This window comes from Antennarius striatus, chromosome 7 (genome assembly GCF_040054535.1).
Source record: "Antennarius striatus isolate MH-2024 chromosome 7, ASM4005453v1, whole genome shotgun sequence".
Taxonomy (NCBI): domain Eukaryota; kingdom Metazoa; phylum Chordata; class Actinopteri; order Lophiiformes; family Antennariidae; genus Antennarius; species Antennarius striatus.
The window spans coordinates 21,531,790-21,547,685 of record NC_090782.1 but is presented as its reverse complement, the minus strand read 5'-3'; the positions used below and the strand labels follow the sequence as shown (position 1 = coordinate 21,547,685).

Here is a 15,896-nt window from a genome sequence, read left to right as displayed (position 1 = left end):
TAATTGCGTAAAAGTGCGCGCATGCAGAGTGTGTGTGGAGCTGTGGTAACACGTGTGCAGGTGTGATTGTTCACAACACACACACACACACACACACACACACACACACACACACACACACACACACACACACACACACACACACACACACACAAAAGTTTTTCAGTCTTCTTTCTTCTTTACACACAAAATAATTTCATTCACCTGTAAATGTAACCCCCGGTCCGCGTAACGATGGATCCAGACCAGACTGAATTCACTATTCACACTCCCTCAAACCATTCCCGGTGGACTTAAGGGAGCTCCCCCCCCCCCTTCTTTTTTTCAGGAGGGAATATTTTCCTCCTTGTAAAACTGGACCTTGTAAATCATGTTTACCTGAGACAGGCCGGACAAAGTGGCTGTTAGTGCAGCTCAGCCTGAGGGGGACTGAGGAGCTTTCTGTGGGTTACTTAATGACGTTTTTGGGTTGTAACTAATGTTGTATGGGGGGGGGGGGGGGTTCTGTATTTCAGAAATCTTGTTTTAAAACTCCAACTGCTATAATAATAATAATAATAATAATAATAATAATAATAATAATAATAATAATAATAATAAAATAAATTATTATTATTATTATTATTATTTGCAGTGCTCGTTCAGAATGAATGTACTCATGCAATTTCCCTAAAATGTTCGGTCACCCTCGGAATTCGTCGTCCCTTCAGTCGTAAATAGTGTCTGTGCACTGTTGCGCATTCCAAAGTGGACTTTTATTTTGAAAAAAAAAAAAGAAGAAGAAGAAGGCGTTTTGGAGTTTATTATTTATTATAATAGTTTAAGCAATTATTATCATCATAACGCACGTTTATGCGCTGTTCTGGGGATTTCTATTGTGTCCTCGAGCAAATGGAGCAGACGCAGATGGAATTGCGTTATTCTTGAGACTGCGTGCACCATTTCTGGGGGGGGGGGGTTCTACGTCCCAAAAGGAACACGCTCAATTGGGATAATAACGTCTCTCCACTTGAAATCCGTCTGCGGCTCTAGTCTCTAGTTCCCGTCGTGAACACAGGGTGGCGATGCGCGGCTAATCGGAGCCATGTGGCTCCTGTGGGCGCAGATCTCTCTGAAGTTTGTAGGAAGGATTGCGCTCAGTTTGGGAAAGAGAGGCGGTGAGGGTGAAGAGAGTTGGTCTCCAGCGAGGAGGGAAGACACACAAGCCAGGAGAAGCGGAGACAACTTTCTTCCAGACGCTTTTACCAGGAGAAGTTTTTCTTTTCTTTTTTTTTTTTTTTTGGGTGCGTTTTGAACGAGAAGAGGGAACGCACCCGTTATCCAAAGTTCTGCGTTTCTCTCCTCCCCCCCCACCCCCCGCTCCCCCCCCCGGCTTCATCGATTTCTGGAGTTGGTCGCAATTAAAATCTGAGTGGTAGTGGATGTGAAAAGCGGGCGAAGGTGTAACACAGAGCCGGAGGAATGTATCCAAGTCGGGCAGCGGCGAGTCAGCGTCTCCGGAGATGTCCAGCCTGCGCTCTCTGGATCGCCCTGCTCCTCCACGGTGTTCTGGACCTGAGCGCGTCTGGTGAGTCTTTTTTTAAAAAAAAAATCATACATGTATTTTACTTTTTCCCCCTCGGTAATCTTTTCCTGAGGGATGATGTTATCTGTCAGCCTTGACCAACAAAAAAAAAAAAAAAAATCTTTGTTGGAATTCCAGCATGTGTCCAAATGAAGGAGTCGGTTCGACCACGACTTCATCTCGCACTCCACGGACTTCTGGTGTCCATCCATCGTAGTGCGCGTTCTTGGGTTATCACAGCTCAGGAGCGTTTTATTGTGTCTTTCCTAACTTAATTCGCCTCTCAAATCCACTAACTGATCCCCCCCCCCCATCTGCATAAGTGGGGCTGATAACCATCGGTTCCCCCCCACCCCAAATGTAAATGATCGATAATTTACATTTTCCTTCTATTGTCATTTTGAAGCCCCCTGCACCGGGAAAGACTTAACTCCATTGGGCAGACAATGGGTGGCTCTGAACGAGTCAACTGGATGGCTATTGTACCCCCCCCCCCCCAACCACATCAGTAATTTAGGTCAGAGATGGTAAAGTCAATTTAAAGACTTGACAGCTGTTAACAATTAGAAATGACTGATGACGAGTGAGAGGCAGCGCGATGAGGGGACAGTTTTTTTTTGGGGGGGGGGGAGCCAGATTGTGGCCACTAGGAAACAATACTGCAATTTATCTCTATTGCCTTTTCCAAAGCAGACATGTCAGTAAATCACTGAACAATTTTCTGTTCGCTGTCGTGAAGCGTTTTTGCGCATTCGACAACTTTTGGAACTATATTTCAACTGAGCATGTGTGGTATTCACCTCTAAAGAAGACAGGATCAGTTCATTGTATTCACTACTTGCTTTCTGGTGAAGCAATTTAAGCGCAATTAATTCTGTTTTGATGAAATCTGAATTGCTTATTGCGCGCAGTGGCGCGTTTGATGATTTTAGGGTCCTGCGTGTGAAGTAAGTGTTAAACAGTCCTCCCTTCCTATATGTGCTGAGATGAATGATACTAGGGAAGGTTTTTTTTGGGGGGGGGGGGGGTGACTCATCTCTGTCTTCCCTTAAATACTCCTCCTGTGGTTTTACAGGGAGGTGTGCTGTCCCTCCAAAGCAATCCTCCGTGTACCTTTTTTATCTTTACGCGTCACTTTTCCTGCGCTGTGGCAGGAAGGAATGTTAATCCCCCATTACTTAAATGGATGAGTTAACTGTAACTTTTTTTTTCCAGTGGAGTTTTGTGATTGGATAGGGAGTGGAGGGGAGCCAAGCCCCTGATTTTCCTCAGCTACGTCAGTCCGAGTGAAAATGACCAAATCTTTTTTAGTTTTTAAAGGGAAAATCTACTCTGAAAGTTATTGATGAAGCGAAACTGCTCGGGTTTTGTCCTTCGTCCCATTCGTGAAAGCTCCAGAAAAGCTCCAACCGCTATCTGAGATGATCTGCAGCTGCTCTGTATGATCATTCTCATACTTCCTCTTTTCATCCAAATAATTTGCGGTTTCATTGTGGCCTAAACGGTCATGGAAAAGATGGCACCAATTCATCCAGAAACTTGACCTATCCACCACCACTGACTCACCTGGACTTTTTGTTGTGTTTATTTATTATTATTTTTTTATTAAATGGGCTCTCCTTTTTCTATAATAAAGGTTCAAATATAATCACACGTGAAGAGAAGTGAGCAGCGCCCTGTGATCTCTATCTTTTGGATGCAAAGTGGCTATATTGTGCAAAAATGATGAGAAAGAAACTGCTAGACGCAGCTGCTTGTCTTTAGCTTTACACTCTGGTCAGTCTGCAAACTTCCCGTGAGAGGTCAGAGGTCAGTGGGTTATTGCTGTGGTTCTCAAATACCTGAGTTTATGAGCATATTTTTCGTACCTCTTTACCTTGTCTGAAACATCAGGATTAGCCTTCTAGGTTCCCCTAATACCACATTAGGTTGCGGATCAATAAGTTCCATCTGTACAGATCCAGTATCTGCCCACCTATACATCTGTTTAGCCCCCTGTGTGGCATTCAGAGACTTTTCTGACCAGAAAAAGATTCTGAATGAAAGAAGAAGGAGCTCCTCTCCGAATCTGAAGTTGTCAAAAATGATCACAGAACTTTCTGATCAGAATTTACCCTGGGGGGTGGGGGGAAACATTTCTCTCATCTTGAATTTGTCTCATAGCTGGAAAAATGTGTTCAGACGTCTTTAGAAATCCACTTTGAAAATGTCCAACTTACCTTAAAAAGGCTAAACAGCAGCTCCGAAAGCGGCCCACGAATGGCACAATGAACGCGATTTGAAGTTGTGCATGTAGATAGACTTTGAGATCATTTGTTTTTCAAGTTTTTTCATCAGGCTTCTGTGGGTAAACCATCCGCGTCTGGCTTCATAGTAGTAGCGGTTAATGCTTCATCCCACAACAGACTCTGTGAATTCAACACAATGGCCTCATGGAGCTTTCTGCATGAAGAATAAATGCATTCTCTTCTGTATATTCATCTCAGACAACTTAGCGGTCACGATCAGCTCCTCTCTCTTAGCCCACGTTAGCAGATTTGCAGCCTGGGGCCCATTAGAGTGAGGGTGCTGTCCTCAGTCGGTTGTCTCACGCCTATTTAAAACTCCTTATGATGACGACAGTCAGAAGCCATATAACTTCTTTTTTGCGGTCCGGGCAGAAGCCTCTCACGGTTTGGATTTGGCCCACGGGCCACTAATTGGTGACCTGTTATAGACATCGCTTCACTTGTGAATCACAGCTGCTCAGCTCCAGAGGTCTTTTCCATGCATTTTCGCATAATTGCTCCACATGGTGCTGAATTAAACCCACCACCTCCACCTCCACCTCCAGCAGGAATCTATTTGTGCCGATTGGGTTTATTCTCAATCAATTAACCTAAAATTAAACCCAGGTTTTTTGCAGCACGGAAATGTAATTTCTTCCAAAAGCTTCGAACAATGGGATTACCTGCTATACGTTCTAATTTAACCAAATGCATTTAAACCCAAATCTATCATTCCTTCTTTCTGCCCCTGGCACTTTAACTCCTAATAACCTGAGCCATGTTCATAAAAATAAATCGACGACAATGTTTTCCGACTATATAAACTCTGTAAATGTTCTTGAACACGGGACATTTACATCTGTACATAAAAGGTCCTCGGCAGGGCAGCCACTATGTGAAATCTGTTTGGAGTTGCATTTAGCCTTTTAATAACACTCAGGAAGGCTATAAATCATGTTGGGTGGAACTGCCTCGCTGCAGTTTTCAGCAGGACACACTGTTGACACTAAGGGTACTTCACCCCTGGAAAATCTCCTCAGTACTGCAGGCTGAGTGTGTAGGAGCTTGTCTCGCTCCCCTCGCTACTGAGATGTCTATCTGTACTGTTATATATCCTTTTTAGCATTTCCTCAAACTCCTGTCAAGGGAGCAATGTCGAAGAAATGTCAGAGTTTATAGTAAAAAAAAAGCCTTTGCAAATCCGCCACCGCCTTCCTGTGAGTTTTATTCCACTGGATGTTTTAATCGTTGCACTATTTCTCTAATTTCTCCTTTTTTATCTTATTTTTTATTTTTTTACACTCTGCCGTACGCGGCTTATATTTTATCCAGATGCTGAGGGTCATGTTATGCTCTGTCTGGTTTGAGTGCTACATTTCTCCCAGATAAATGACTTTGCTGTTTAAAAGTCAACTCCCTCTATGCGTAGTGCATGCCACACTAACTCAGGCATAAAGTGGTGTGCATCCCTAAAAGCTTTTGGCAGACACTGAAGAATGTGGCAGGAACTGTATGTGCGAAACAGATGTATGGTGTTTTTTTGGATGAAGGAGGCTGATTTTTGAATTTCTCCCTTTTTTTTTTTTTTTTCTTCTCCTCCAAGTCACTTAGACTCCATTTTGAGCGTGTGAAAAAACCATGGACATTAATTCAATCAACACACAGCCATAAATCATACACTCCCACTCTGTTTTATGTCACTTATTTAAAACATTGGTGTGTAAACCACGTTGTGCACTGGCAATTACCGACTTCCCAGTCGTTATTAAGCACATGTGTTCAGGCTCAGTGTTGCCAAAGGCCAAACTGTTGGGAGAATATTCCTCGCTAATTCTTTAATTGATATGCAGCCAGTAAGGGTTGCTTTATACGATAAAAATATTATGATATCCAATGTATTTTTTTTTTTTTTCGTCTGAATTTTCTCATCGCCCTCTTTTCTTTGCGTGTTTTTTTTGAAGCAAGACTACCTCATTGATTACCAAAGATTTCACAAGATGCTGATGCTCCCTTGTGATGTGCGGTGCCAATAAATGGTGCAGTTGTTTTCAATTTCACTGTGGCCTGGAATGTCTTGAAAATATGTTGTCAGTGCTCGCTTGACATAGGAGTTTTGGAAGGAGAGCCCGATGTTGGTTTTCCTTCCCTGTAGACGTCCTCCTGCCAAGTCATCCATAAGCCGTGGTGGATGTAAAGAAGTATGTACATTTCCTGCGTTCGTGTAATTCTGGAAGATTATTTCTACCAATCAGACTCTGTGGGATGGGTTTGGTTTGATCTCCCCTCCAAGGGGCGCGTTTAATTTAAATCCAAGGCTAAATGTTTGATAAATTATTGCTGAAAGAGTTTACAGCTCTCACGCACCGTCTTCATACAGTTTTCATTATTTCGTATTTCATGCTCAACACATTGCATCTAATTTTTAAAACCTTTGCCTCCAACTTGGCTGATGGGAATCATGTCTGTATAGCTATCGTTTCTGAGCTGTTGGTCGTTTGTTCTGCGCGTGTAATATAGTTTTATTTATTTCCTCCGGAAATAAAAGATCAGGTTTTATTTCCACTGGAAATAAAACCTGATCTTTCCAGTGGAAATGAAACCTCATTGATTCCAATGAGGACAAATTGAGTCTACATTGGACTCAATGAGGAAATAAGATGCAATAATTAAAAAACAACAACTTTAAAAAAAAAAAAATCTATTTTCACCCCGTTCTGTATATCTGACTACAGATTGAAAGGCTTTCTGTACCTTCCTTTCAATAGGTTGTGTTGATGTCTTTCAACTGCTGTCTGGAAGACAAATTATGCCTGCCACATAAAAAAAAAAGTTCTCTGCTGTACTTCATTCGCACGACACAATGAGGCCTTTGCTGCAGTTGTAAGTCAAGCTGTACGTGTGAGAGTGCGCCGATGACAAAGTGAGTCTTTAATGGGTCGAATGGAATCAGACACAGACACACACACACACACACACACACACTTGTGTATCGATTTCCATACGGACTTGGCACGGTTAGACGTCGTGGGGCTGCAGGAAACGGCGCTGGCATAGGGAGCTTCACATTTCACCTAGACTGCTCTTCAATGCAGTTTTATCAAATTACGTTTCGCTGCCGACCCTAGCTAGCTTTTACCCCTGGCTCGATGTGTGGAGATCATGCTAATTTGCTAATTTCGTCTTCAACCCCTCCGTCAACCCCCACCTCCATCTGCCTTGACATCAAAACTTCTCGGCACTGCTCTTATCTGACTGCTGGAGACGAATACTGGCGTTCTCTCCTTGTTTTGTTTTGTTTTTTTTACTCTTTCTCACACACACATACACACACACATACACACACACTGTCCTTCTCTTTCCGTAAGTTTTTTTTCCCCCATTGAATGACTCCTCCACTTGGCCCTCCTTGCCTTCCCGACTGACATAGTACTCTTGGCTACGTGGTGTGTGTTTACCCAACAATAAGTGAGAGCTGGGCGACTGCAAACCAGCTCCTTCTTTCTTTAGCTACACACTCGTAATGACTCATGCAGACATTCGATAAAGGTTCGACGGAAGAGGCACCGTCTGCCTTGTCAGATAAGGCCCAAACACTTCATACGTTTTCGTTTTCATCCACTTTAGTTGTGCGATGATTGCGAAGAACCTGTTTTTTCCGTCCAAGTTGGGTTCTCTCCATATCGCTCTTGATCACATCTTTGTGGCTCCATCTCTTCGTGGCTGCCCCGTTTCACCCACGGGATGCGGCGGTTACCATGTGAAACCACTGGACCATCAGCTCCGGGGAGATTTTTGTATACACGCGTCACTCTGCTGTTATTAATAGAACATCATCACATACTTTCTTTACAATCACAAAATCCCAAATTCTTCTCTGTCAGCTCTATCATTCAGATCCTTGTTTAACTTTGTCTTGTTTCTGCACTTCCAACACACACACACACACACACAGATACACACACACACACACACACACACACACACACACACACACACACACACACACAAAATTGTGGGACTGTTAAAGCGGAGATGCTTTAGCAACAGGATATTTTAATTTTCCGGGTCATCATTTGTGTTAAGTTTGAATTAACTTCGCTTTGATGGCGCAAAGGCCTGATTTACGATTTGTCCTCTAACTTAACGATGCGGGAATTTTTTATGTTTGTGTGGCACTGAGTGTGTGAGAAGTGTGTTTTGCTGCGCCGTTTTCTTTCATTTCTTTCCAATGTCAGTCAGCAGCTATAAAAACTACAATTCTGTCACAGTTTTCACACTAGATTAGTTGCTGTTAATGGGTTATATGGGTTTTGTTGGTTGACCAGTTGACTCTGGCCATCAAATAAGTTTTATAGAGGAAGAACATGAAGGCGTCCAACTTTTACTTTCATTGTTTTCAATGGAAAATTCAGGGTTTTATCTATATTTTGCAAATTTTTGTGTTATGGACACCTACTCTCATTGCTATGCAAACTCATTACAAGAGTTGAAAAGATGAAGCATTTTCTTTTTGGCAATTGCCGTTCAGATGAGCTGTTTGGTTGTGGGTGATGACTTTATGTCTCACAATGTGCATGTTTTGTTCTGTTGCACAAGTTTGACATACTTGTGCTTTTTATCATTCTTTCTTTTCAGTCCTTATTCCCGTATTTCAGTTTTTTACCAACATTTAATTACAACCTTGTAGTTATCCAAAGGTGTTTCAATCAATCCACTGGACTTCAACAAAGTTTCTTCAAGTCCAGTGGATTGATTGAAACACCTTTGGATAACCATGACCTGGATAACTGAGAACCTACAGACATACAGCCTCCTAGCTCAAGGTGAAAAAGTATTTTCACCAGCACCTGTGTGTACATTGACTTGTTAGTCTCTACCATAGCAAGATTAAACCCCCGGATTGATTTTGAAGTTGGGCATTTAGTGAAGATAGGGCTCTCTGACAATTACTACTGGATGGATTAACATGAAACCAGGTAGAAGAGTGAGATGTGTGACCATCAAGTAGGGTGTCGATCCATTATGTTAAACTACTGACCCAATACACATTGGCTACAGTCAGTTAATAGTGGTGTGGACAGCTTTATTAGGTTATGGTAATGACTAGGAATTAGGGTTTAATTGAATTATATGGAGGAGGGCCCTCTGAGGTAACTCTGACTATGAGGGCTTACCAAGTCATTTAAGGCTGTGACAGCATTAACATAAATACTGTATATCAAGGACAGCAGCCATACTGTGTGAACGCCTCAAAGTGAGAAAAAGTTGGGGCAATTTGTCTTTTTAAAGCAAACACATTTTTGGGTCAAAAAGTATAATGTTTGGTTGTAGTCGGCTCGGAGGTGACGTGGCTGTTTTCTGGCTTCACATTTATCATCATGATTGTGGACATGGCCTTACTGTGTTTGTTTAACCAAAAGCTTTGTCACATTGTTCTCAAAGCGAGCCCCTTATTAACCAGCAGCTAGTGTTTACCCAGCCACTTCATTCACACACAAAAGACTTAAGAGGGGCCGCCTTGAACTGATGGTCCTCGTCTTGTTGATCAGGGGGTCTCAAACTTTCACATTAGGGTGACGTGTATTGCACTCAATCCCAAAGAGAGAACTAAAGCTTAAAACCAGCATTTCTAGAACGTTTGAACACATTGTCTCCAGTTTTTGCTGCAGACGATGGTTAAAAATTGTGACAGTGAAGTTCAGGGTCCAAAACTGTGACGGAACCTTCCGTTGTACTGCGAGTTAAATGCCGATCTAGCAAACCGCCCCTGGCTCTCCAGGATGGCGCTTAATTCGGCACCATCCGGAAAATCCTTGCACCTGTGTGGAAATGGTAAGAGTCAAGGATCATCTCATTTATTTATATAAACAGCTTTGTCCTTTAGCAAAAGATGGTCTTTTTTTTGCATTTCTCAAAATTCCTCCCCCAAATCTACCTTTTTAAAAAAATTTTTATTTGCGTCTTGCAGAAACTAAAACTGTGAGCATGAGAGTCCGCCCATGACGGTTTGCTTGACACCCGGGGCATTGGCGAACCCTCAAAGCTTTCTTTACGGTGGCGAGGAAATGCCGTTAGCGTTACCCACGCAGTTGCTGTTAGCCTTTTAAATCCATTTCGGCCTGATGGTCTCACCATACAGCGTCTTCTTTCAAAGGCCAAAATTAATGACTTCTGTGCAGCCCCAAAAACTCTCAAGATTGTGGGTCTGTTTTAAACAGAAAGACGCGAGTGAAAAGAATAGCAGGATGGAAGGACGCAGTCTGTCGTTACGCTGACTGCCGCAGATGCGTTAACCAGAGGTTTTCGTTAACACGCCTTTTGATGTCTGAGCGGCTGAGGGCTTTTGTGGTCAGATCGGCTGGAATGGTAATAGGAGGGTATGGAATAGTCATAGGACAGACGTCTGTCTTTGTGTGAGCGAGATGAAATCTTCATCAATGTCGTTTATGTAGAAAGTTCCGCTCCGGATCGACTCCAATGCTCCCAATCAGGAATTTATATGTTTATCCGGCAGGGATGCAAAATGCCATTGCCCCCCCCTCCCCCACGCACTTCTCTCTGAGGCAAACAGATGGAGTGTTGAGGGGAAAATTGAGTTTAAGTTTACCCATTGAAGCAGTCCCCCCCACTTTTTCATATTTCCACTTTGAACAGCCATTTAAGATGTTTATGAGAGCTGACATTGACTTGGAATGAAGTTTACTTAATAGTGCGGTTGTGTCCTGCATGCCAACAGTCCTCTCACACCTCGCTCTTGTTTTCCTGTCTCTCTACATATCTGTCTCTGTCTTCCCCTGACTACCCCCCCCCACACACACACACACACATACTCTCCCCTTTCTTTCAAAGCATTGATTTCAGCAGGGCAGGAAATGAAACGGCATTGCCCTGCGACTCCCAGCAGGAGAGAGATGGGGAGGGGAGGTTAAGAGGAAGAGGTTCATTGAGTAAAAGAAGTCCATTACGATTTCTTAGAGGGAGGGGGGGTGGGGGCATTGAAAAGATTTATAGCTTGAGCATGCGAGGAAGGATCGGGATGGGACTGGCTCGACCAAAGAGAAAGCTGAGAGCGTTAAGAACAATATTGGGACGAGAAAATATTTTCATTGAGACGTTTGACTGACGGCAGACTTCAATGAACTCTTAAGCAAGTTCTGTTCATGTAAAAGCTGAAACGGTAAAAACTGGACGTTTGCCCGTCCGGGATTGGTGGCCCCTCTAACTTTGACGACTCCTGACCTCCATCCCTCTATCAGAACTCAATGATCTTCTCCTCAGAGGGGCCTGTATAAGAGGCTTAGGCCCGCGTGATCCCACCGCCTGTTTGCTTAACCTCAGCATGGCTGGCTCAGCGGTGCTTAGCTTTACCCACAAGAGCTCATTACCTCTCAGCTCTCCGTCTCCCTCGCCATTTCATCCAGCCTTTGTAGCGAATGGAACATAGGATTTAAGAGCCTCTGATTATGTACACTGTTAAGCTTCTCATACTTAAATACGATGTGAAGCGTAGAGCAACAATATTAAGTTAAAATCATGCCGTGTCGATGCGAGGAACAGTCGAACTTTCAGGAATGCCTTTTGAGGACGTTGGTCGGAGCACACAGATCATATAATTTCCCGGCATTTTGGTCGCTAAACTTTGATGAAATATAACATCTGTCTTGTCATTACAGCCGTAATTGGACTGAAGCGGAGAGGGCAATGCTTTTCCAGACATTTCTTCTCAGTTACGCTCCACTTTAATGGAATATTTATTGAGATTTTCATTCAAAATGAACAAAGCTGTTTAGAATATTGCATGCATTGTGTAATGACGTTTTACAGCAACACAGGGGCCCCCTTCGCTGTAGACGTATGCACCCCGAAGGGTCCTGTTATACAGAAATAGAAGGAAAAAAAAACCCTTTCTATGAACTTGGTGGTTTATTATTCCTGACATGCTCTGTATACGCACTGATTTGAAATGAACCGGCGCTGATAATTCAGAGCGAGACACATCGCTGCAGCTGTGATTCATGGCTGTTTGAGTGGGAGTTCAAACAAAGGTGGAGTCGACCCGAATCCCCCCCCCCAACACACACACCCACACCCCGGTACTGTCCCACAGCTTGAACTACTGTCAGCTCATGGAAGAGTCTTGCGGTAGATTTTGCCTGGGTTCAGATTCTTTCTTCTTTTACAAATTCTCCTGACTTTGTCTACGTCCCCCCCCCCCCAGAACCCCTCAGAACTGTGTCCAAAACAGATAGTGTTTGTATTCCATTTACATCCTGGATTGTGTTTCTGTTTTGGAACTCTGGAAGTGTGAGTAGTGTGTCCACGATGGACAGGAGCGACCTCTCCTGACCCTCAGTTTTTAAGCTATTTTTAAAAATATCCATTTACCCTTTATTTTAAATTAGATTTAACTCCATTAAGTTTTGGAATTGAAGCCTGTAATCAGTTCACACTCTTCCACTTGCTGTTGTGCAGGAAGTGTCCTGCAAGGGGTCAGGTAATTTCCCTCAAAAAAGGAGATATGCAACATCATGGAGTTAAATGTGATGTTTTTAGACTCCTGAGATGATGTGAGGAAGAATAGTCTTCTTTCTCCATGTCTGGAGCAGATAACCCATTTGTAATGAGTGTACTGTCAGCTTGTTACGGGTGTTAAGGAAGTCACACACACACACACACACACACACACAGCGCTCTGCTGCTTGCTTGCTGAATGGATTGCATTGCTCAGCGGTTTACACAAGGTGCCTCCAGAAATGCTTAGTCAAGCCTCCTTACTTTTTAAGGTGACAGTCCAATTACCTGGGCTTTCCTGGTTCACCTGCAATAAAGCAGTAGTCCTGACGGTCTCAGACAATAGCGCGGAGGTGTTTTACTGCTGGTGACATAGCAGGTAGCTGGTCCTACATGTTTGCCTTTCAGTCTGCGCATACGGAGCAATGCAGCCAGAAGGTGATTGGCGGCGTGCATTTGGAAATGTGCACGCCCCATGTCCCGGTGTTGGTGGTCTTGGAAAGCCACCAAGATCACCCGGCTGCTCTGTAATGTGAAAGCAATTAGCAGCCAGCGGTTTTACACAGTGCCGATAGGAGTGGAATAACAAAGGGAAATGTAGGTCAGCAGTGAACCATAGGTACATGATGTGGCCAACGCAGTTCTACAAAACATAAGGTACTTATTTCCAAAAATATTAAGATGTTGAAGTTATTACATATATTTGTAGTTGGATTCATAGCTAATTTTATTCTAATGCAGCTCATTCTCGCCTTTGTATGCAAACTATCACATGTTTTTCTTTTATTGGCTCATAACAATTAACAGTAAAAACATTAAATAGGTGCAGTAAACGGGAACAGCAGAACGCTGATTACGAATGCAGACACTTATCTTTTGGATTCTCTGTGTGGTTCGGAGTGAAATATCTGATAATAACAGCTTTATAGTACATTTAAACCCAGATTTATCCAGCTCCCTGCACATCCCTTTGATGTCTTCACCCTCCGTTTACTTCATCTGATATTCATTTTAATGAGACGGGCATTCCTTCAGATAGAAATCTGCCTCCGACTTATGCCGGAATAGAGTAAATTGGTGCCACACACACATATTCAAACTGAGTTAGATTGCATTTCTTTTATGTGTGTGTGTGTGTCTACACATGCACGTTTACAGTGCGTGGGCAGGTTGCGCCCTCTCTGTCACATCTGGCAACTTGTGGGGTTTTTTTTGTTTTTTTTCTCATGGGCTGCTAAATGAGGGGAAAAATACTCCTAGCTGCCCTCAGGAAAACTCACCTGATGTAAAACCATCTAACTTCCTTGTTTTCCCTCTCAGACTTTGCCCAAACTCTCCCTATTTCATATTATACACACATACACACACAAGCACACACACACATGCACACAAATCCCTCTTGTCTTGAAGCAGCCTGCTGTTTTTGCATTTTTCTCTGCCTCCCTATCAATCTGTCAAAAGTTGCATGCCTTTTGTAGCCGGGCTAAGGGTTACACAGGCATTAAAACATGCTCATGTGACCCTGCTTGGAACACGAATATAGCTATAAAGTAAGATGTTCAGTCCTGGCGTCCCAGTGTAACCTCAGAAATCAAATTAAGACAAGACAAGAAGGACAGTTTGGCAGGGTTGCATACACAGCGTGAGCAACCGCAGCCTCTTCACATGGTAAAGTCATTTTCACCTCTGCTGCTGTGGGAAGAGGAGACTGGGAGCAACATCCACCCCTTCTACCCCTCACCTCAAACACTCAGCCAGCATATTTCAGCTATCTGAAGACTGCAAAGCTCCCAGAGCTGAAAAGCAGCTTTTGTCTCAAGTGACCCTCAAAGACCTCTGTCTGCCCGCTCTATCAGCAAATCATAAAGTATATACGACACAACCAGGAGCGCTGGAGTTCACAGAAGAGGATGAGAGATGAGAGGAACAAAAGGGAGTGGGGGGGGGGGACCAAGCAGGATGCAATGCAAAGTAAACAATGCCGAATTGTACGGATCAGATGTGAACTGTGGAAAAGATTGTGCATTTGGTGAGTTTTGCATTTACCCTGAATGATGTGATGGGTCATCAGGGTTATGTTTACATGTACTGTGTTTTTTTTAAAACTATCATTTCATCATGATCTCTCCTGGAAGTTGAATGCTTGCACGCTGTGGTATCCTGGGATAAATTTGCAAAAGTATCTGGTTTTATTTTCGCAAAATAGTCGTGATATGTTATCACTTTTCTCTCTTCAGCCCGGATCGTACCATTTAGCACATGCATTCAGAAAGTGGAGCCTCCATCAGCAGCTATCTACACCCTTCAGTTGTCCGCCTGTTTACTTTAAACAGTTTTCACGGACAGCCTCGGCCTTCCTTCATCTGTCGTCTCCTCAACTCCCCTTTGTTCAACCTCCAGCTTTTACCCCCGTGTGCATGTCACAATACTCCAATCCATCTCCGTCTAACGTCTTGACAGCTTTTCCTCCTCTCGGTGGATTACCTGTTTGGCACGATGCTCCTGTCATTTCCTTTCTTATCCTCCTTCTTGCCCGGGCAGGAAGAAAGATCCCGTAGCCAGAGAGTAATTTCAGGAACCACGTCTATCAAAGCAAGGCTCATAAATGAGATTTAGGTGACTTCACGCCTTCTACGCTAAACCTGTCATTTCGGGATTTCCAGGTTTTACTGGATAAACAAGGAAACAGTGTTGCAGCTTAAACACATCAGCTAGTGTTAGGGAGGGAGTTACGGAAACGTGTACGTCAATATTTAACTTGCAGTATATTTTTCATTTGCAGCATATTTGTAAAACTATATGTAATCATACTTGAATATCTCCAGTATTTCTGTATCAACTCAACTATTTAGTGTTAATGCATTTTGGTCAAAGTTCCAGGCAAAAGATCAGGCTAGCCTTTGTCCAGAAGTCTCATAGCTGGTGTTATTGCACCCTTAACACAAATGCTGCAAATCTGCTCTAGTCTTCTTCAAATGCTGGTCCCTTTGCCCTGCGCCCCGCCTGTTAGGAGTTAAACTTGACTCACAGAAGAAGCATAGATCATAAAGAATCAGGGTGGTGCATCGTAGCGAGTAGGAAAGCCCCACTTATATGACGGGGAGTTCAAAAGCTTGTGTTGGTGAACACCCAACCCCTTCAAATCTCTCTAAAACAGACAATTAGCGTGTGCACCGGCCCACAGAGAGCTCTTCATTTACTGACCCTGCACTCTCATGTCCCTGTGGATGGGGGGGAAATGAAAAGAAAATGTTGCCACTGGGATCCATAAAGTACCCCATGCAAATCTGTACACTTCCTCAAAATGCGAAGCTGTAGGCCAGACCTGCCCCTTCTTTGGCCTCTTTCAGCCTCCTTTAGCAGCGTAGAAGCAGCGGCTCTGGAGAGGTCTTCAGGCTAGTCTGGGTCAACTCATCACTTAATTGTTAAAATGGCAAATTAACATTGGCTGTAAATTTATAGTATGTTTAAATTGTTCAAATAAAACCGTGACCTAAGTTTCAACTGTTTGTGGAATCCAGTTGTCGCCCCATTCCAGCTAACAATACTTGTTT

At 43.3% G+C, this 15,896-nt stretch overlaps 1 protein-coding gene across 2 annotated transcripts in view; it reads left to right on the top strand.

Moving 5' to 3' along the window:
• The first annotated feature begins 1,377 nt into the window (after positions 1 to 1,377).
• Positions 1,378 to 15,896, top strand: part of ror1 (receptor tyrosine kinase-like orphan receptor 1) — a 95,539-nt gene continuing 81,020 nt past the window's right edge. For both annotated transcript variants that reach the window (XM_068320158.1, XM_068320157.1), the window contains exon 1: positions 1,378 to 1,567. In XM_068320158.1, coding sequence (XP_068176259.1) covers positions 1,462 to 1,567 — 106 coding nt within the window. In that variant the 5' untranslated portion in view covers positions 1,378 to 1,461. The remainder of the gene's footprint in view (positions 1,568 to 15,896) is intronic.